Genomic DNA, 23,532 nt, shown 5'->3' with positions numbered 1-23,532 from the left:
AGGATCTCACCAGTTTCAATTCACAAAAAGGGCAGGAAAAGGTGAAGATTTTTACTTATGTAAGTGGCCAGCAAATAAGCATACACTGCAAGCTAATATTCATCCAGTATTTCACAGAGATGTTTAGTACACAGGTGGAGCTGAAAGCCCGCACTACCCATTGACTTGTCAGAGCAGGATTAGGTGCATTGCCTTCAATGGGAGTTGAGGGTGCTCAGCTCCTCAGCGGATAAGACCCACAGCATGCATCCATTCAGAGATAAGCCTCATCCTGACACAATGTCTGCTAGTGATCTGTTCCACTTTCAGTAGGGCAGCCACACTGATTGCACTGCCGGGTCCTTGATCCAAAAAGCATGGTTTTATACACTTCCTTTTCAACGTAAATTATTTAATTTCTCCAAGGCTCAGACAAAACAACACTGGGAAATCTGGCTCAGGCAACAAGGCCTCTGAGCTGTAGGGAGCGCATGCAAAATAAAGCTGCTGTGTCATCTTCCCTCTAGGGGGGACAGCTGTGCTAGCTGATACACAGGGAAAATGGGTTTAGGTTCTGTCACCGAGTGGCTGGCTCTTTAAGGGGAATTGGGCCCAGCCTCACCTGTGATGGACCAGCTATCTTCCAGCTGAGACTGATCAGCTAGGGATTAGGTACTTATAAAAGCCAGCAAGTGGTTCAGTTGGGGGTAGACAGCTCCCAGGAATAGGGAAGCTCTAGTAGCCACTTGGTCATGGTGGGAGAACTATAGGAAGTAGGTTTCAGTGGTAGCCGTGTTAGTCTGTATCAGCAAAAAAAAAAAACTAAACAAAAAACAAAACAAAAACGAGGAGTCCTTGTGGCACCTTAGAGACTAACAAATTTATTTGGGCATAAGCTTTCATGGGCTAGAACATCTGATGAAGTGGGTTCTAGCCCACGAAAGCTTATGCCCAAATAAATTTGTTAGTCTCTAAGGTGCCACAAGGACTCCTCGTTTTGTTTATAGAAAGTAGGTTGATTCCTGTGGGAGGCCCTAGAGCGATGTATGACTGCCAGGCAAGTGATTTATAGAGCAGAAACAGATAGGCTCCTGGAGAAGATCCTGAGTTAGGGGGAAGGGATAATTGATATATGTGCTATACTAGTTTTATGTGGAAGAAATAAACCTCAAAATCAGAGAAAAGGGTCTGGAGCAGACTTCCTGGGCTGAGAAGACAGACCCGCAGCCCCTCACTCTCTTTTCGGGAAAGATAATGCTGCTATGAGTGCTAGCCTTGCAGACACCTTGTGATCTCTGTGCTCAAGAAATCTGACCATGTCTGGGCCCTGCACAAAGCCTGGTGATGGGGAGGCTTCTACAGAGGGCTGGAGGCAGTTGAGCTCTGAGTAAGGTGTAGCCCTATGATTACAACACCCAGAAAAAGAATACAGGATAGGTCTAACTTTCAGATCAGCCCCATCCAGACATCCCTTTTTGTGCCTGCAGTTTTGTGGGTGCACACAACTGTGTGAGATGTCACTTTGATGTCTAATAGCTGATGTGCGGGTGCTATTAGACATCCAAGTGACACTAATTGTATCTGCAAACTGTGGACATAAAAAAAAGGCAGGGCAGGAATTTTAAAATTATTTAGTCCGGTGGCCCAATTCTGGAACACTTACACTTTTGGGGCCTTATTCTCCACTGTCTTGCACTTTACCTATCTTTTACGCTGGTATAAAGTGAGTGTTCAATGCCAGCACTGCTGCAAATGAGTAGAGAATCCTGGTTTGTACTCACTTTGCACAGGTGTGAATCACTACACAATGGGCAAGTCAGTGGAGAATCTGGCCCTGTGTCTTGGGAGTTTTGCTGGACTAAATACTGTGGGCCTGGGCCTGGGCCTGGGATGCACTTGATTGCTGGTTTTGTACTCTGTGTTCCTTCATCTTTTGTAAACATAAATATGGGTCAGATTTGGCCCAGGTTTACCTGGCCTGCTCACAGCCCCAGAGGGAGAACGTTCCACTACCAGTGGAGAGACTGTGGTGGTAAAAGGTAGCTAATCCTCGCTGGTGTTGAGGAAACTATCAGAATCCAACTCACCTCTCAAAGGGGCAACAGTAGCTAGGAAAGGGGCATGGCCAGGGGGTGCACTTGGGGTGACCAGAAAGCAAGTGTGAAAAATCAGGACAGGGGGTGCAGGATAATAGGAGCCTATATAAGAAAAAGACCCAAAAATGGGGACTGTCCCAGTAAAATTGGGACATCTGGTCACCCTAGGTGCACTGTCTTAGCACATTCCCTCAGCAACTTCTCACAAGGGCTCCTATGGAACTTCCAGATGAAAATAAAACTGCCCTGTGTGGCAGACTGTCAAAGGAATATGGCAGCAACACCACCACCTGCTCTCATACTGGGAGACTCTCTAGTGCAGGGTGATGTAAATTACAACTCCCTACTCCAGCTTGAGAAAATCCAACCCAAACAAATGAAACTGGAGAGGAGATGTATAAAACTCTAACTTTGTAAATAGTGACCCAATATAATTGCAGTGGAACCACTGTGATCTTACTAAAGCTGGAACGGATCTGTGTTTGTAACACACCACAGCTGTTGTGTCAGTGCACACAGTAGACATACATGTGCACACCCACTGAGCTAGATCCTCAGCTGGGGTAAAATGGGGTAGTTCAATTGACTTCAGTGGAGCAATGCTGATTTACATCAACTGAAGGCCTGGTCTACATATGTTAGGGATGGGTAAACTAGTTAACTAACTTATAGGAAAAAGGATCCCCTCCCCAGCCCAACCCTGCCTTGAAGTTGCCTGCTCTGGCATATTCAGCTAAAACTTTTATCACTTCTGGTTTCTGATCAGGAAACAAGTGCCAAAATACTATCAGAAAGTCAGTGAGACTTCTAGGTCAAATTTGCAAACTTGAGCGGTTTGGATAAGCTTTAGGTAATCATCTGAACTTCTGCATATTTATCCAAACCAAACCCAAAGTATGAACCTTTTAAAGTTCTCCCATCCCAAACACACAGAAATGCAAAAAAAATCAAAGCAAACCAAAATCTTCCACACGCAAACACCACAAAAAATAGTAACAGCAAAATATTGTTGCATCAAAGAAATCTGAATAATACATTAAGAAAATTACAAAAAACTTCCATGGCTACACTCTGTCCTGAGCTCTTTGCCAGGCTATTTTGGTGGGCTCAAAGCATCTAGTAACATGTATCGACCCTACATAATCAAAATGGCAGGAGTTGCAGAATAAGGGTCACTTTAACTCTAGACTTCCTCATTCTTGTTGGTTTGTTAGCTCCACTCTATTACGTTTGCATAGTTGTATGTATGTGTAGGAATCGGTGTAAGTTTGTGATATGGGCCTGCTTCAAGATCAGTGATTTAGCATTGTCAGGGATTATCATCTGTCCTCACCACTCTCAACTAATTACACTGCTGGATGGAAAATGGTCATAAAACACAGCAAAGTTTAATCAAGGAGTGGTGAAAGTTGCAATGTGTACAAGTTCCATGCAACTTACAGGCAAACCATATGGTCCTCTGGGTCCAGGGTCACCAACAGCTCCCTTTTCACCCTAGAAAAAAGATTAAAAACACACATCTGGTTTAATCACAAAACAGTCTCTTCATGTTAAAATAATCCCTCTTTCTCAAAAGTGGAAGCCTATTTATCTCTAATCCTTTGGCTGGATAATGTCTGCAAATCTGATTTTCAGTAAACAGTGAAATGAAAATGACAGGGTTGTATATTCCTATGTTCAGACACACTGATTGTATCTCTTTCTGGGCGTCTCAAGGTAAGCCAGTACAGTATGATAAATGACAACTGTGATAAAGGTAAACATTATCATGTATTAATACTATTTTGTGTAGCTTGTTCAGTACCAAAAATGAATGTAGTTGCTAAACATCCAGTGTTAACAACTTCCAGCCAGTGCTATGAGCTCGTAATAGCTGGAGCACTGGGCCTTCAGGAGGAGCCCAATACTGTAATGAAAGCTGTGGGTACTCAGCACTTTGCATCCCGCTCTGGCTGAACAGCTGAGATTTGCTATGATGAACCACAAAATTACCATCAACCAGGGCTTGTGTGTAACAGGCAATATTATTAACAGTAATATCGTGAAGACCATACCATATGTAGAGCCATATATTTAGCTGCTCAGATATATTAAATAAAAATTCTAACCCACGGTGAAGAAAGTAGAAGTGATTTTCACTGAGATTCCGATCCCACTCCACACTGAAGTCAGTGGAAGAATAAAGAGTTTCCAAAGAGGGGTGCTATTAGAGCAACTATGCACATAACTTGTTACAAGCCAATAGAGAGGAAACATTTCCAGAATGAAATGAAATTTCTAGAAAACAAAAGTAAGGTTGGAATCAGTACTGGGCTTAGTGTTTTTCAAGGTGACTGACAGGAAAAAAAAAACCACATGTTTCAAATTAGCTGACCCGTGGCTCTGCATCAATGCTGCTGCAGGACCTCTGATGGTGATCTTGTTAAATCGTGTATGCTAAACACAGATATGCCTGGTGAGCAACAAGATGGGAGACTCCAAGAAACATCAAGCCTGCTGCAGTAAATAATGAAAAGTTTGCTTTCCATGGTATTCTTCCCTCTCACTAAACACTGAACCAACACTCCGGCATAGCCTTTTGGTGGGACTGTGCTGTTGGAGGTTTTGTGTTTTACATGAAACAAAAAAGAGAGGTCCTGGTCACATATGGTTTTCAAGGCTGCTTGTTTGACTAGGTTCCCCCTGGAGTGTTGCATGAGTATCTTCTTCACTTCTTTTTCTTAATACAAACAAAGTTTTCGTGTAATGTTCCTGGCATGGAAAGACACCATGTTCCATCCCAGACGTTGCCACAGTTCAGTGGTAGATGAACTGTCTGCCTCTTGGTGAAATGTACTCTAAAAATCTAGATGATTAATTATCCATTATTAATAGAAAGGGTACATTTTAAAAGCACAGACTGGATATTTAGAGGTGTGTTTTCTTTGGGAGTCATGGATAAATCCCTGTGCACTTCTCTGAGAATGTACCACTTAAGTGTAAATTATATTGCTTGGGCAATAACAGCAAGGAGGCTCCAGAAAAAAAAATCTGAAAGAATCTCTTGTTTGATAATCCTATCAACAAGGGATGCATTAGGGGGACTGACATATGAAAAGTTTAGATACTTTACATTTTTTACGAAGATTATAGCTCCTTATATGAGCCTCAGTCTGGATGAGACCGAGTGTCTGACTAAGGTCTTTCCTGATTCTGTTGATCTCCCAACTGTTTCTAACCAGGCAGTGAGACTAGATACCCTTGTAAAACAACAAGAGATACTCGAAGCAACAGCTGATTTACAGAATTAATCCCCTGGGGCCTCAGCACTTTCTGCCAGAAGAAGCTAAGAGGTTTGCTAGCCTACTTATATAACTGCTACAAAGTTCTCTGATCCATATTTGCAATACATCAAGACTAGTTAATGTCCTTTTGATCTAGACCATATGTAGTCCTCTCAAAATAGGACTGTACCGTTGTTAAACATATGGTAGACATAAAAATACTGGCAAAGGGTTTGGAAAATCAGTTCAGGGAAGTCATCCCATCTATTATACACAAGGATCGGACTGGATATGTAGCCTACAGATTTTCTACCTCCAATGGGAAGCACCTGCGGAAAGGTGTTTGGAACATGGCTCATGCCATCAGTGGCTATGGATTAGGATGAATTAAGGGTGGGGGGGAGAAAGAGACTTTTGGGATTGCTGCCCCGAACAGTGAAATAAACTACTTGCTTCAGAGAAACAGACATTCACAGTCTAGTTTTAAGAAACTCTTAATCTTTTATTTTCAGAATCTTGCCAGTGCAAAAATAACAATTTGTCATTCTTCAGTGTTGTTTCCTGCCATTTTAGATCCAATGTCCTGAATTACGTTGTTCTGTGTTGTGCTGAAGTACTGTATTTGCAGGAACAACGCTATATTTGGTTTCTCCCTGGAACCTGCACACAAACTAGATGGAGATCTCATGAGGCCACCCCACTGAGAAGAGTTTTAAATAAATAAATGTGTTGTCAGAAACACTAACATATTTTGAATGTATTTAGTGACAGAAGTTTTAGGCAAGCCACTTGTTTGAGGTCCTGAAAAGAGCTGTGTTCAGAGACAAAACTTTGCCACACAGGTGAGAATCCCTTGGCATTCCTATTTCATTAAGTGTGAATCTTTCAAAACCTTTTAAACTAATAAGAGACTGGAGAAGCAGTCTTGTCTGACAACATTATTGCTGACATTTACATTAGCTATTGAATGATTAGCCATAGGGAATATACAAAATACAAATACTCCAAGATGTTTGATTGTCCAGAGGGAAAATAGTTTCCTGGCAAACAGGCAATGTAAATTAGATGTTGTTAGGTCTTTCAGCAGCCTTTATACCTATTATTAAACAATCAACTCCATTTTTTTGGTTAGAAAAATCATGAAAATATAAGCAGAGATGGCTATAGTAAAAACTCCTGCAGTTCTTGGTGAAGTGGCAATGCTGATATTTACAGTGGACTAATTCACATTTGAATGTATGTAGCACCTTTCATACCAGAATATTAAAGTGTTTACAAATTTTAATTTGTTGTCATATCTCTTTTACAAAAAGAAGCATTACATACAAATATAGCATTGTGCACAAAGTGTCATCCTGAAATGCTGCCCAGGGTCATCTGAGAGTATTACATTTGCAATGCTTATAAAACATCTTACATTTTTAAAGCACTATTCTCACAATAACCATGTAGGGTAGTTAGGCAATTATCACCATCCCAGTTTTACAGAAGGAGGAACTGAGACAAAGAGCATCAAATTCAGCTCTGGATTAAGTAGGTGCAACTGTGACTGGAGTCAGTAGGAGTTGTATTCTCTTATACCAGAATTGAATTGGGCAAAGAGAAGTTAAATGACTTGACTAAGGTCATGCAGTGAATAATGTTTCCTGTCTTGGAGTCCCCTGAACCAGTTCTTTAGACCACACTGCCTCCCTCTAAATAGGAGTATTCAGTGTTTGAGATTCTAGTGATAAACTTGAAAAAATTCAGATCTGGACAATGTTCCTTCTGCCACATGCCAAGGAATAGTAAATGTTATTAGATCAAGTGAATCCATCACTGCCAGAAATTCTGCATATACAAAAATGAATCCATATAGTTAAGGAACTAATATATTTTAATTTGATTTTTCCTTGCTCCCTGAAACACTTAAGGAGTCCTAAAGCTGCATTCAACTACAGTGTCTTTTAAAAAGCGAGATTAGCTTTCCAAATTCTAAGTATAATATATGGATTTACAATTTACTTTGTATTTGCAACTGACCCTTCTTCAACATTTCACCTTGAGACATCTGTGTACCGTTCCAACTTAACACTAGTTTCTGTTCCTGAACCAAAGATTTTGTTGTCATCATGGACAAAATTTGATCCTGACCATGATATCCAGCAGCCATACCTTAGCCTATTATTTTGAAATGTAAAGGTTGAGGTCCAAGGGCAAAATGTTTGTGCTCCTGCTTTTGCATACAGAAGCTCAATAAATGCATGTGCAAATTGTAATGATGCATGAAAATAGCTGGCAGTGCATTTATTATTTATTTCAATTTAAATAGTTAATAAAGACATTTTTACAAAAATCTAGGCACCCTGACACATAACAAATGCCACAGCAAAACCCCAGTAGCATTAAATAATTATTTAGGCAGGATCTCTGCTAGCCTGCCACCTACAAAAAACTCCTTTCCACACCCCATCATTTAATTGATTTATTATTAGTCTTATTTGTTATTTATATTACTGTAGCGGATAGGAGCCCTAATCATGGACCAGGACCCCATTGTATTGGGAACTTTACAAACAGAGAACAAAAAACATGGTTTATAATTTAAATTTTAATCGTTTCTTTTCTTTTTCAAAAAAGGTTTGGAGTGGTTACAGAATTCCTGGTCCTCCACAGTTACCAGAGAAGACCAGAATGTGTCGCAGCCAGGAGCTTAATAAACATAGGAACTTCTTGATTAGGGAGTTCTTTAGTTGCTGCTTAACGCATGGCTCTTCGTTTTTATGTCCTTACAATATGCAGAGATGTGTATCTTTCAAAGAAGACTTGAGTAATGTAATCCCCTACAAAAAATAAACTATGGCCCTCAAGACCCTTAAACCAAACTTAGTGGCCACGTTAGCTACTGTACCTGTTTTGCACTACAGTACATGTCTACATCTTACATCTCACCACATATTTTTGCAAAAATGAATCCTCAAGTCATGCAGATCTGCCTCGGATGAGCCGCTGTTAAAGCTAATTGGATCCATGCCATATAGCAATGACTTCAGTATGGCAGGTCTGAAGTAGTGTTACCACAGCTGTTTGTTAGAAATCCAAACAGACAGAATTCTGGGTTTGCGACTCCTAGGAGGTTTTAGTCAGTATCAAGTATCATCTTTTGTTTTGTTGTGCAAGTTTAAAGTGGCGTTAAGGTTAGCGGACTCATAGTTAAAATGCAAGGCCTCCATCTTATTTAGACTGAAATCGATAGGAAATTTCCTATGGATTTTCAATGGGAGCAGGCTCAGTTCCTAGCTTCTACCCTAAAAAATAGTGATAATGAAATGCTTCCCAGATTTTGAGGAGACCCCTCAGCTCCTCTAAGAACAAGAAATGTGAAAATCCCTGTTCCTCAACTGGATGACTCAGCAGTCATAAATATGGAGCACTGAGCTTTTTGATATTGTGCATGTACACAATCAATCGCACTGTCTTCTGCTTTCTCAGTTTTCTCCATCATTCTGGGCACACAAGACAATGAAACTGACCAAAATCCTGTTCTATGGAATACTCAGAATGCAGGAATCTTACTAGTTTCTTCCTGAGCTGTGATTGCAAAATACCCATTGCCCTGGATTCCTCTTTGTTAGTGAACAACAGAAGCAGCTCCTACAACCTAAGGAGATGAATGTGTGATCAGCATCATTTGAAAATTTCACTCCAAACCCCCCCTTTCATACAGCTCCTGTGGCTGATTCACAGATAAAATGTCTAAAAAAACCCAAGTGGGTAAAATGACAAGTAACTCCTGATATGAATACTGAATTTGTTTTGTTCCAATTCCAGACTTCTTATTGGTAGTTATTGTTTGTAATGCAGTCACTGATGCAGTACGGCAAGAAGAAATGGTCACTCATCCTGTGCAGTAACTGTAGTTCTTTGAGATGTCTCTCCCCAGGGTGCTAGAGATTTCTCATAGCAGTGTCCATCTGGCTTGCACATATATGTTTGTCAGTCTCAAGCCCCGTGCCATTGCTTTATAGCACTGTGTGGGCAAACCACCCTCAGTTCCTTCTCTACCGTGAAGCCTTATAACAGAGAACTGCAAAGCAGCAGGGAAGGAAGGCAGGTAGTGGAGCACCCATAGGGACACATATCTTGAAGAACTACAGTTACTGCACAGGGTGAGTGACCATTTCGTCTTCAAGTAGTGTCCCTACAGGTGCTCCACACTAGGTGACTACTGAGCAATTCCCGCTAAAGCAGAGGGGGTTTCAGCATTGAGTCCAGTATGGAAGAAAGTACAGCCAAGCCGAACACAGTATCAGAAGCTGAGTCGTGAGTTATTTCATAGCATTCAGCGAGTGTATGTATAGAAGCCGAAGTAGTGGCCTTACATATTCCAGTACTGGGTACCTTTTTGAGAAGTGCCGTAGAGATGGAAATGGACCTCGTAGAGTGAGTATGTATGTCCGAAGGTGCTTGAATATTACAAGATTCATAGCAAGAATTAATGCAGCCAGATATTCACTTAGAAAGTCTTTGATTAGAGACTGCAGACCCTTTCAATCTATCTGCAAGCAAGACAATCAATTTCGGGGACTTTCTGAAGGGTTTAGTCCTATCCAGACAGAAGGCCATGGACAGTGATTGGTGAGCAAATGGCCAGGTGCATCAGATAAGGAAACCATGTTGGTCTGGACCAGGTTGCAACTATTAGGATGACTCTGGATTTGTCCTTCTTTATTTTGAGCAGTCACCCCCACCCCCCGAATGTTCCTCTGTGCCCTGCAAGGGGGAGTGTGCCCCACAGATTGGAGACCTCTGTTTTAAATCATACCCTCAGCGATGCATATTGTCAATATCTTTGACTTGTTGTCACTGACTGAAACACAGTAAACAATTCTCCTGCTGCTGCACAAGAAGGACTATCATACAGCTCCCTTCCTCATCTTTGTGAATGCAGCTAACAGGAATGAAAAGCAATAAAAATTTATTTGAATAACTAAATTAAGCAGATACGACTGAACAGACTCAGAGAGTAGATCATATGAGTAAGAAGGTGCTATTTTTACAGTTTTCAGATTAAAAATGCACTTTAAACTACATTAGGAAGTCTAACCCTTAAACCCAGGAGGTACTATTCTGCTCAGTAACATTTGTGTGTGTCATTAGTTTTAGAACTATATTTTGCCATGATGTTCTCTTCATATGGAGAAACATCTAAATAATGTGTACTTACTCTATCTCCTTTAGGACCTGCTGGGCCATGTGGACCGACTGGGCCATCCATACCCTAAAAGATTAAACAAACAAGTAGTGAAAAACAAATGCCCTGAAATCTGTTAGCAGTTCTTAACTGCAGGTTTATTCTAGTCAGGAACTGCCTTAGGATCAGTTCAGCTCCCACTGGCTGAAAATATAGGCTGAGATTGTCAGATCTTAATTATGCTGGTAAATGTCAGAAGGCTCAAGATCAACTAGTAGCAGTTTTGCACCACTCTCACAGACTCTGTATTACCTGGTCTCGTGAAGTTAGTACAAAACTCATCAGGGCTTCAGATTATATAGGGAAGCCTAATCTTACCAAGTAGAACAAGCACTAGTGAAACCACTGCTTTTTTAACTTTTGTTGTTGTTGTTGCTTTCTAAGCTCAGAATTGATGTTCCAAGCATTGAATGGTTTCCATTGTTGAAGTCAGAGGGAAAAGTACAAATAAAAGACAGGAAAAGGAAGATATATAGCATGCTTAATTCATATGGCAGTTCTCCTTACATGGGACTTGAAAGCTAGTCTCAGTGACAAAGCTACAATTTCCAAGGCCAATGTAAATCCAAGATGGACATAAAGCTCAGAAAGAAGATGAATATACTTAGATACACTGAGCCATATCCCATTTTAACAGATTTTCCTGTACAGATATATAAACAAGGCCAGCTCCAACCAAAATTTCACCCCATAATGAATTTTTTTTAAGATTCAGAGCCCCATCTACAGAGCACGGTACTACCTGTCCCCCAGTGCTAACCTGTACCAAGACTTTCTTCAGATTCAGCATCATGTAAGTTGCCTGATAAATTCTGCCTCATTTCATGTAAGACACATGTATAAACTAGGCAAATAGGACCACTGTGAAACACATAGACTCAGTAGCAAAGCATGACACAGGAATGCAAGGGACTCACCCGGGGTCCTGGCTTTCCGTCTAAGCCAGATGCTCCCTGTATGATTAGGTGGAAGCATGGATGATGGGTATAACATGAATGATAAGAATGTGAGATTAGTAAGTGGTGTTGATGAATAAACATAACTTAAACACAGAATATAAGCTGTTACGGGGTTCTGGAATGAGGATCACATTATTACAATATGTTAGTTAAAAATTACATACAACATTAAGAGCCAGATTCTGATCTCAGTTACACTGGTTTTACATTGATGTAACACCACAGACCTGATGGAATTACTCTTGATTTACAACAGTGTACCTGAGATTAGAATGAGGCCCTAGATATATTAGTATTACAAACATCAGACATTACGGTGTTTCTTGTGCTTTAATATACAAATAATTTATAAATTAACTAGCAAGTTGTCTAATGTGAATAAAATACTGACAATACTGACTACTCTACTTTGCAGTGAAATTAAAATATATATTTTAACATTGATAAGAAGTGTTTAAGCTGAAGAAAATTGTGCTATATCACCAACAAAATCCTGGCCCCCATTACAATGGTTTAATTTATTTTCAAGAGCCCAGGAGACAATGATGTTTCCTGTTTTCACCAGCAAAATACAATTGTAGTGCATGTTCATGAACAATGAATCTAATTCCAGGCTGGAAGTGCATATAATGCATTGCAGGTTGGGCTATTCAGTTTACCATCCTTGGGGACTGGCTGACCCCTGGTGGTTTTTATGTGAATAACATAAGACTGTTGCACTGGAAACTATTTGCTGGATTATCAAAGGGACTTTGTCAACTTGAAAATGGTTAGTTTCACTGACAGAAACTAAAATCTTTTTGGTAAAGGGGACATTCCTCAGAGTCTCTCTGAAAATCTTTAAAAACTTTTGACCAGATTTTTTCTGATCATTGCAAGACCCACACAACAACAGGGGAAACAGATTGACTATAAAGTAGAAAACAATTAAATTGACTTTTCACAAAGTCCTTTGTGCATTTGACAGCAAACACACTAAAATATTCTGTTTTTCTTCTAATCACTTTCAGCTCTGATGTCTCTTGGGACAAAATTTTCAAATGGAAATGTGATTTTTAAGTCAGTTATGTCCCTTTAAGATCAATCTATGCCAAGTACCCATAATGAAAACTGTTCTGAACAGTACAAGGCAAAAATTAAATAATAATAATAAAAAAAAAATCCAGCATCCCTGGCTGAATGGGGAATGTTTTAAAATTCTAGAAGCCAGTTCCCAAGGTCTTCAATCAAATTTTACTCAGTCCTGACTCAGGCAAACTTCTCAGTTTAGCAGCAGTTCTTCAATGAAATATCACTGAGGATACATCAAAATTAAAACACAACGTGTTTGATAAAACCACGTTTTTAAAACAAACACCACACAACATTGAAATCACAACATGATTAATGTAATGGGGCTGACAGCATCCTCATGAGGCTATTAACACTGTCCACTAACAGGTGACAAAAAGAAACTGACAGCACTGTGTGTTACAGGATGTGACTTTGGACAATGGTACAGACTCTGGGTACAACAAAACAAGACTGATGTTCTGCTCCAACATGATAGAGGTTTATAAATGCTGTTGAGTAAACCAGAGTTGTTGGTTGAAAGAAGAGAGAAAAGTCTGTGATTTGCACTGAAATTGAATAGTTTTTTTTACTTACTGGAAGACCAAGGGGCCCTCTGTCACCCTTTTGACCTGGTTCACCCTTCAATCCTTTAAGACCATTTAACCCTGGTTCACCCTAAATGTAAAAGTATAAATGCCAATTTTTTGGTGCTACAATGGGTATTTAAGCTGGGACAGAAGAGAGCCAGTCTTAGATGTAGCTGCAAATTCCAGTTCAAAACAACAGCAAGGTCTTTTCAGCATAAGGTACTAATTCAGCATTCACAGATTACTGGCAATTTACATGGAGATATTGTATTGACCTGTGCTAAAATATACAATAGACAATGATTGGTCATTTTAAATACAATTGTGTGTTGAAATAATACAAGAAACTCTGCTGTGTAAGACTTTCTTGAATCACTTCCAAATAATTATTGAAGTATTTGTCTGATGTGGGGGTCAATTGTAATTTTCCTACCTCTTTTGAGTATCCTCTATGCCCACACGTTTCTGTCGTAGGCTGATAATTCAACTAAAGAAAAACCTTAGACAAGAATATTAGATCCTGCATTTTATTCAGATTAGTGATAATTGCAGTGAGATCAGCAGAAAGATGCAATTTGTGTGGAAGTACATTCTTTTCTAATGACAAACTGGAATTTGCAACACAGTCTTATGTAAAGATACTTTAAACCTTTAAGCACACATAGTTAAACGGGAAATTAAGAGGAGCAGTGTGTTGTACTGGGACAATGCATTTTTGGGGCCCATCCTTCACTGATCTCACAAAAAAGGTACAGTATATAATAGAACAAAAGATATTGTGGAAAGATTGTGATTATGACGTTACATAGACATCGCTGTATTAAAAATTGTGAAGTGAATAATGGTGGACCTAAGCTACGTGTGAAGACATCTTCACACCATGTAAAACTACCACAGCACGGTGGCTCTATAGACAACAGAGGGTGCTAACAATACCTACTTCCAGTGAGAAATGGAAATGCATAGGATTTTCTCTATGCCAAAGACTGTTCCCTATGCCCAGTTCCCAAGGTTTCTCTTTGCCACACAAAACCCCAAACAAACCGTAAAATAATTTAATCTATGCTTCTGCTTTCAGTGACATCTCCTTTATACCCTGCCTAAAAACAGGAGCCATTTCTCTATTCTTCCTCCATTTGAGTCAATGTCTGCTCTGGAGCTGGAAATTGTAATTTCCAGCTTGGGTAGACATATCCGGGCTATGTCCCTTTCCTGACATTTTGGAAGCAGAAATCCCACAAAAACCTGACTCTCAGGTCAAAAGTCTGAGATAAGACAGGTCTGATGCTAATATGGAATAGAACTAGGGCTGTCAATTAATCACAGTTAACTTACATGATTAACTTAAACAAATTAATTGCAATTAAAAAACTTAATCACAGTTAATCACAGTTTTAATTGCACTGTTAAACAATAGAATACCAATTAAATTTTATTAAATATTTTGGATATTCTTCTACATTTTTATATATATAGTATTCTGTGTTGTAATTGAAATCAAAGTGTATATTATGCTTGATTACAAATATACGCATGGTAAAAATGATAAAAGAAATTGTATTTCTCAATCCATCTCATATAAGTACTGTAGTGCAATCTCTTTGTCCTGAAAGTGAAATTTACAAATGTAGATTTTTTTTTTAACATAATTGCACTCGAAAACAAAACAATGTAAAACTTCAGAGCCTACAAGCCCACTCAATCCTACAATGCTTTGGCCACCATTCCAGAGGACATGATTCCATGCTAATGATGCTTGTTAAAAAAATAATGCGTTAATTAAATTTGTGACTGAACTCCTTGGGGGAGAACTGCATGTCCCCTGCTCTGTTTTACTCACATTCTGCCATATATTTCATGTTATAGCAGTCTCGGATGATGACCCAGCATGTTGTTCGTTTTAAGGCCATTTTCACTGCGGATTTGACAAAATGCAAAGAAGGTAGTAATGTGAGATTTCTAAAGACAGTTACAGCACTCAACCCAAGGTTTAAGAATCTGAAGTGCCTTCCAAAATCTGAGAGGGACGAGGTGTGAAACGTGCTTTCAGAAGTCTTAAAAGAGCAATGCTCCCATGTGGAAACTACAGAACCCAAACCACCAAAAAAGAAAATCAACCTTCTGCTGGTGGCATCCGACTCAGATAATGAAAATGACCATGTGTCAGTCTGCACTGCTTTGGATTGTTATCAAGTAGATCCCATCATCAGGATGGACTCACGTCCGTTGGAATGGTGGTTGAAGGATGAAGGGACATATGAATCTTTAGCACATCTGGTAGGTAAATATCTTGTGATGCCGGCTACAACAGTGCCACAGGAACACCTGTTCTCACTTTCAGGTGACATTGTAAACAAGAAGTGAGCAGCATTATCTCCTGCAAATGTAAACAAACTTGTTTGTCTTAGCGATTGGCTGAACAAGAAGTAGGACTGAGTGGACTTTAAGGCAATAAAATTTTATATTGTTTTATTTTTGAATGCAGTTTTTTGTACATAATTCTATATTTGTAAATTCAACTTTCATGATAAGGAGATTGCACTACAGTACTTGTATTACATGAATTTAAAAATACTATATCTTTTGTTTCTTCACAGTGCAAATACTTGTAATAAAAAATAAATATGAAGTGAGTTCTGTACACTTTGTATTCTGTGTTATAATTGAAATTAAAATATTTGAAAATGTAGAAAACATCCAAAATATTTAAATAAATGGTATGCTATTATTGTTTAACAGTGCGATTAATCGCATGATTAATCACAATACTTTTTTTTAATCAGGTGATTAATCACAATTAATTTTTTAATTGCTTGACAGCCCTAAATAGAACTGATTTCAGAAGATCATTCCTGACCCAAGCCTCCAATGCCAGGCAAAGTTTGACATAGTCTAACTGTGGCTCAAACCTTTAAAAAGGGATATTTCTGTCTCATTCCCTCATACCTCAAAACCAAAATAATCCTTTTTTAGAAAGCTGAATATGAAAAGAGAAATGTAATGATTAAAATGGTTGTTACAGGATACATTATGCTCGAGTGTGATACTGCATTTTTTAATTAATTTGTTAATTTAATTAAAATACAAATTAAATCCTGGTTTCTTTTAACCTTTCCAAAATCATCCATATTTTCAGGAAACTGGCTGTCGTCTAAGAATTTTACAGGGCTTCTGGGGTGTGTGTCATGCACACATGCTATGCTAGGGATGAGGGAGTGTTTCCAGCAGCACTAAGATATATACTGAAGCTGGGGTGGGACTCCTGGTGGGGATTTTGGGAAGTGAGGTGAACTTGTGTTGGAATGCGTAGGAGATGGGAGAGAGAGAGCAGAGCAAGAGGAAAAGAGGCATATCTGGAAACGAGTTTATTTGACTTCACCTCCTCCAAGTACAACACACTCATCCTCTGTGTTCTATAGTGTAATTTAAGGCAATTGCAAAGCACTAATTAGAATAGCATGAAACTCTTACCAGCAAACAGGAGGCTGGGTAATTTTAATACCAGTTCACAATCATCATTATCAAAATCTAGTCTAATTTATGCTCATGTGAAACACACACAAGCAATGATCATAAATCAATATAATTAAAAAAATATCCTTTAACTTTTACTTTAAGTATCTGCCTAAAGGCTTAAAAGTATCAGAAATATTTAACAAATAAATGAGACAAAGGACACAACATAGATGCATGCTTCACTATGGTTAACAAAGAACAGAGCATGGCACATTACAGATTTAAAGAATCCAGGCAATTATTCATTTACCTTTGGGCCAGGCAGTCCATGGGGTCCCTGAAAATAAAGATTCCATCTTTAATGAAGAAAATAAAGGTTTGTTGCCTTTTCTAGGTACAAGTTGCACCGGCAATTTTGTTTTCACAAAATAAATTGCGAGTGCCAATATAAGTAGTTGCCCCTCTAAGTACCTCATTGGGGGAACAAAACGGGGAAACACATTTATACCCACAATTAATTTCCCCACTTCCCAAAAACTTTGGGTTAGGATCCAAACACAGATCCAAAATCCATGGCTTGGACCCATCTCTAGTAGTCATGTTCTCTCATAGCTCTTTTATTAAGCAAGCATTATAATGGGGATAGGGAAAGAAAGACTTACCATAGGGCCTGGTGACCCATGCGGCCCTGGTGGTCCTGGGGGTCCTATGATCTACATATAGAAAATGATGTCATTAGCTCATGTAGTGAAAGGAATCTCCCTTGTAAATACAGGAAGTCAGACTCTGTCTCCCCAGCTTTCTGCTAACATCATTTGTCACCATTCACATGAAGAATACTGCAGAGTGCTGCAGTTGCTGGAGAGCACTTTAAAAAGTAACAACATAACTTGTACATATATATGGCATCTTTATCTTGGCACTTGGAGTGCTTCTCAGACTTGGCTATTATTCTCACTTAATGGACAGGGTATCTGAGGCACAGAGAGAAAAAATTACATGCCCAAGGTCATACTTAAAGTCAAATGCAGAGCTACAAACAGAATACAGGGTCTCCTGACTCCCAGTCCTCCACTCAAACCATTAGATAACTTTAAAACATTAGCTAGTAGTAAATGTCCTCAAATCCTGTCTGAGTAGGGATGCTGTTGGCTCGTATTTTCTGGTACGTATTCCCTGCTGTACTTGCAATCTATATTCTACAGGAATAGTAAGGGATGCTGTAATGCCATTCCCTGGTTCCTTTCCAATCTTGATCAATGGAAATAAAACTAAACAATTTACCTTAAGTCTTGGGACATGTCTAGATTGCCCTCTTCTTCCCTTTTTATTTGATTTAGCCCAAAAAGCACTAGGTGCACAAATATTCAGGCTTCATCCCAATGATGAAGTCATTACAACAGGTAATCAGGTTATTAGCATGTGCTCATTATATGTTGGTTTACTTTACTGATCCCACTAAATCCAGAAAGAAGAATTTCATTCCGGTATTTATAATGCTTAATACCACTTCTCACACTGGGCTCAATGCAAAATAGCTATGAATTGTGAGTTATGACAGCAGTACTGAGCTACCAGCAGGGCTGCTGAGCAGCATCGGCAGTTCTAGAGATTAACATACAGCACTAATGACTTTTCTAGCCAATCCTCTGAGGTTAAGTGTAGTGTCAACAAAGCAGGTTTTAAAATATAAAATAGGATGAAGAGAGAAGGGTTGATAATGGATGTTGGGAATCTCCTGGGAGTGGAGAGGAGTGGTGATGTCTCCAATGGGAGAAGAAAATGAGGACAGTTGACATGGATGTTTTCTCTAGGGGATAAGCCTTTTACAAAAACACTGCTAAGAAATTCAGCAAGTATGTGCTGAGATCTTTGAGTTACACACACACACACACACACACACACACAGTTGGAAAGTAACGAATTGATTTTCCCTTCAGAGCTAGATTGAGACATTTGTGCTCTGTAGTGAGAGATGGGATCTAGAAATGCCAGGACAGGGAGCCAGCAACTCTTGAATTCCTATCCTAGCTCTAACATTGACCTCTTGTCTTCGGCAAGATGCTTAACCTCTTTGCTTCAGTTTCATGATATTGAGCTAATGATTCTTACCTACATCACAAGAGCCTTGCATAAGGTTTTTATTTATGTTTGTAAAATGTTTTGAAGAGCCACATACATGTCTGATAATGCAAACACTTACTCATGTGAGTAATCCTGAATATTTCCATGGGACTATTCATGCCAGTAAAGATGCACCCATACATAAATACACCCATACATAAATATTTCCAAGATCAGGCCTGAAGTCGTTAAGGACCAGGTATAATGCTTAACCAAATCAAAGGAAGTCCTTCATTTGACTTTAGTAGGCTTTGGATTGGGGCCTACCATCATTATAGCCCTTTGGAGATCTGCTTCTCATCCGTCCCTCTGAGATACTTACGGTACAAGGCTGACAGATAGATAAACAGATTGCTGAGACTGGAAATTCCCATCAATCTTATCTCTCTGTCTTATCTCTCTCTGATTCAACACAAGAAGGGATGCTTCCTATTCTCAGGTAAACCAATGGGAGTTTTGTCAATGACTTATGTAGGGGGTCTGGATTCTGACATAGCTTTTAAAACATAGTATAGGGCTAAATTAGTAAACTAGTGACCTGCTTTCCAGAAGTCTGTCTAGACCGATGAGTCTCAAATTATTGTCCATCAGTGGTCTCCCTTGCCCACCCTGGTTGATCACAGAGTGAAACATTTAAAAAACCTCAAATTAGGAAACTGTGGGGGTTGGTAGCAGGGATCATCCATGAAGGTAGGAGGGATCATCTCTCATATGAAGTGTCCCTCAGAATGAAAAGGTGGAGAACCACTGCTACAATAATGAGCACATCACAACAGCATGGGAAGACTTACAGAAGGACCTTGAGGACCAGGCAAACCAACATCTCCTTTTTCTCCTTTCATACCATTGGCTCCCTACAAAATCATTATAAAGAGTTATTAAACTATTTCTGTCTTATTAACAGTTGAATTCACGCTAGAGAAAAGAACATTTTTGTAATTAAATATTTATAATTTTCATAATAAAAGTTTTGCTTATAATGGAATTGTATCTCTAACTGTCATGACTTTCATACTTGACACCATGAATTATAAATGTATGCTTATTGCAAAAACCCATGATAATAGCCACTAAGCACTAGACTATCAAACAATTACAAATATTAATTTTAACATTCATGGTTAAAAATATAGATAGAGCAGACAGCAAGGAGTTTATTAAAAGCTCTTTCTATTGTAATCATACTGATTTCATTATACATGTGAGTGTGCGAGCATGTGAGAGAGTGTGTGTGTGTGTATACACACTCACACTATGTATACATGTATCTATTAGGGCTGTTGATTAATTGCAGTTAACTAATGCGATTAACTCAAAAAAATTAATTGCGATTAAAAAAATTAATTGTGATTAATCGCAGTTTTAATTGCACTGTTAAACAACAAAATACCAATCAAAGTTTATTAAATACTTTGAATGTTTTCCTCCATTTTCATATATAGTATTCTGTGCTGTAACTGAAATCAAAGTGCATATTATTTTTTATTACAAATATTTGCACTTTAAAAATCATAAAAGAAATCGTATTTTTCAATTCACCTCAGACAAGTACTATAGTGCAATCTCTTTGTTTTGAAAGCAAAACTTACAAATGTAGATTTGTTTTTATTACATAACTGCACTCAAAAACAAAACAATGTAAAACTTCAGCGCCTACAAGTCCACTCAGTCCTACTTCTTGTTCGGCCAATCGCTAAGACAAACAAGTTTGTTTACATTTACAGTAGATAAATGCCCTCTTCTTATTTAAAATGTCACCAGAAAGTGAGAACAGGCATTTGCATGGCACTTTTGTAGCTGGTATTGCAAGGTATTTACATGCCAGATATGCTAAACAATCATATGGCCCTTCATGCTTCGGCCACCATTCCAGAGGACATGTTTCCATGCTGATGACACTGATTAAAAAAATAATGCACTAATTAAATTTGTCATTGAACTCCTTGGGGGGGAACTGTATGTCCCTAGCTCTGTTTTACTCACATTCTGCCGTATATTTCATGTTATAGCAGTCTCGGATGATGACCCAGCACATGTTCATTTTAAGAACACTTTCACTGTAGATTTCACAAAACACAAAGAAGGTACCAATGTGAGATTTCTAACTGACCCAAGGTTTAAGAATCTGAAGTGCCTTCCACAATCTGATCAGGACTGGGTATGGAGCATGCTTTCAGAAGTCTTAAAAGAGCAATACTCCAATGCGGAAACTACAGAACCCTAACCAGCAAAAAAGAAAATCAATCTTTTGCTGGTGGCATCTGACTCAGATAATGAAAATAAACATGCGTCGGTTCATACTGCTTTGGATTGTTATTGAGCAGAACCTATCATCAGCATGGACGCACGTCCCTTGGAATGGTGGTTGAAGGATGAAGGGACACATGAATCTTTGGCGCATCTGGCACATAAATATCTTGCGACGCCAGCTACAACACTGGGAACACCTGTTCTGACTTTCAGATGACATTGTAAACAAGAAGCGGGCAGCATTATTCTATTATTGTTTAACAGTACGATTAACTGTGCGATTAATCGTGATTACCGTATTGTCCCGAGTATAGGCCACACTTTTCCCCCCTAATTTAAGTCTTTAAATTAGGGGTGCGGCCTATAATCGGGATCTTGAAAAAAAAACACAATAAAAATACTTTAAATCCCAGCCGCAGCGGGGAATCAGAGGGCTCTGGGCTGCCCGCCGCGGCGGGGAGCCCAGAGCCCTTTAAATCTCAGCCGCGGCGGGGAATCAGAGGGCTCTGGGCTGCCCGCCGCGGCGGGGAGCCCAGAGCCCTTTAAATCCCAGCCGCGGCCGGGAATCAGAGGGCTCTGGGCTGCCCCAGCCGTGTCCCCGCCTCCCCCGCTCCGGCCCCGGCCCCGCGTACCCGCCTCCGCCGGCCCTGGCCTCGCGCCGCCCGGCTCCAGCCCCGGCCATGTCCCCGCCGCCCGGCTCCGGCCCCGGCCGCGTCCCCGCCCCGGCCCGCGTACCTGCCTCCGCCGGCCACGTCCCCGCCTCCCCTGCCACCCGGCTCCAGCCCCGTGTACCCGCCTCCGCTGGACCCGGCCTCAGGGCCGCCCGGGGGGGGGCAAAGGGGGCAATTTGCCCCCGGGCCCAGCAGGGGCCTCCACGAGAGTTTTTCGGGGCCCCTGGAGCGGGGTCCTTCACTCGCTCCGGGGGGCCCGGAAAACTCTTGCGGGGCCGGGTGCAGGAGCTTCTTCTGCTCCTGGTCTTCGCCTGCGGGGGGGGGGGTCCTTCTGCTCGGGGGCGGAAGGACCCCCCACTGGCGAGTTACCGCCCAAGCAGGACCCGCTGCCGAAGTGCAGCCCGGTCTTCGGCGGTAATTTGGCGGCGGGGGGCCCTTCCGTTCCAGGACCCGCCGCCGAAGTGCCCCGAAGACCCGCGGCGGGGCCTCCCGCCGCCAAATTACCGCCGAAGACCGGGCTGCACTTCAGCGGCGGGTCCCGCTTCGGCGGTAATTCGGCGGCGGGGGCGCCCCGCGGCGGGTCTTCGGGACACTTCGGCGGCAGGTCCCAGAATGGAAGGGGACCCCCCGCCGAAGACCCAGGGCCCCCGGAATTCTCTGGGTGGCCCTGCCTGGCCTCGCGTCGCCCGGCGCCGGCCGCGCGTCCCCTGCTGCCCGGCGCTGGCCCCGGCCGCGCGTTCCCCACCGCCCGGCGCCGTATCGCCCGTCCCCGTGCCCGCGTCCCCCGCCGCCTGGCTCCGGCCCCGCATCCCTTCCCGGCTGCCCTACTCTGGCCGGCCAGCTACCTGGCTCTGGCCGTCCGGCTCCCGCCACATCCTCCAGCTCCGGGCTCCGGCCGCGTGACTCCTGCCCGGCCCAGCATCCCGGGGCTCCTGGCTCCAGCCGCGGCCGGACTGTAGTGCCACCAGCCACATCCAGGCAGCGCAGTAAGGGGGCATGGAGGGGGTGTTGGAGAGAGGGCAGGGGAGTTCGGGGTGGGGGGTGGATAGGATTGGGGGGGTCAGAGGGCAGGGAACAGGGGGATTGAATAGGGGCAAGGGTCCTGGTGGGGCAGTTAGAAAGGATCAGGGGATGGATGGGGCGGTGGGAGGCAGTCAGGGGCAAGGGTTCCAGGGGCTGTCAGGGGACAGAGAGAAGGGGTGGTTGGATGGGGCAGGGGTCCCTGGGGTGGGGGGAGGTGTCAAGGAACGCGGGGGCAGGAGTTCGGGGGGGGGGGCCCATGATCCCTAACCCTAAGAACATTTGCTAATGTTGTTGATTGTTGTGCAGGGGAGAGGGTGAGAACTGTTCCCATCAGTCTCCTTGTTGTCCATTCCTTTTCCCTTCTTTATTTACAGTATAACTACAAAATAGTTTTCAATATTTCTGAGTATATAACATATGCTGTCAAAAGCAGGACTACCAAAAGTGTTAAAAGTGTTAAAAATACTGGTACATGTCTTCCTATTCATTAAATAAAATACTGTTTTACTGTTCTACTAATGTGTATATTTTCTTTAAGTTAAAAAAAGTTAAAAATTTAATTTTTTTAAAATAGCACCAAACTTTAAGGGTGCGGCTTATAATCAGGAGCGGCCTATACTCGGAACAATACGGTAATTTTTTTAATCACTTGACAGCCCTAGTATCAATATGTGTGTATATATATATATATATATATATATATATATATATACATACACCACACCACAAATATACATAGTATATATTATATAGATATAAAATCCTTCTATAAATACAAAAAATAGACTTTTCATAAGTGTTTATGAAATTTCTCTTCTTCAAAAATATGAGTCAGCCA

The 23,532-nt window shown here is 41.0% G+C and overlaps 1 protein-coding gene across 1 annotated transcript in view; it reads right to left on the bottom strand.

The window, feature by feature from the left end:
* The window catches only part of COL25A1 (collagen type XXV alpha 1 chain), a 454,889-nt gene that overhangs the window by 17,442 nt on the left and 413,915 nt on the right, over positions 1-23,532 (bottom strand). Inside the window, exons 31-36 of the mRNA XM_045019561.1 lie at positions 19,542-19,604; positions 17,289-17,339; positions 16,937-16,963; positions 11,489-11,524; positions 10,545-10,598; positions 3,516-3,569 (exon numbers count right to left, since the gene is read on the bottom strand). Coding sequence (XP_044875496.1) covers positions 3,516-3,569; positions 10,545-10,598; positions 11,489-11,524; positions 16,937-16,963; positions 17,289-17,339; positions 19,542-19,604 — 285 coding nt within the window. The remainder of the gene's footprint in view (positions 1-3,515; positions 3,570-10,544; positions 10,599-11,488; positions 11,525-16,936; positions 16,964-17,288; positions 17,340-19,541; positions 19,605-23,532) is intronic.

The sequence above is a fragment of the Mauremys mutica genome, chromosome 5 (genome assembly GCF_020497125.1).
Source record: "Mauremys mutica isolate MM-2020 ecotype Southern chromosome 5, ASM2049712v1, whole genome shotgun sequence".
NCBI classification, from domain to species: domain Eukaryota; kingdom Metazoa; phylum Chordata; order Testudines; family Geoemydidae; genus Mauremys; species Mauremys mutica.
Note: the sequence above shows the minus strand (reverse complement) of the source record. Positions and strands in the feature narration are given on the sequence as shown.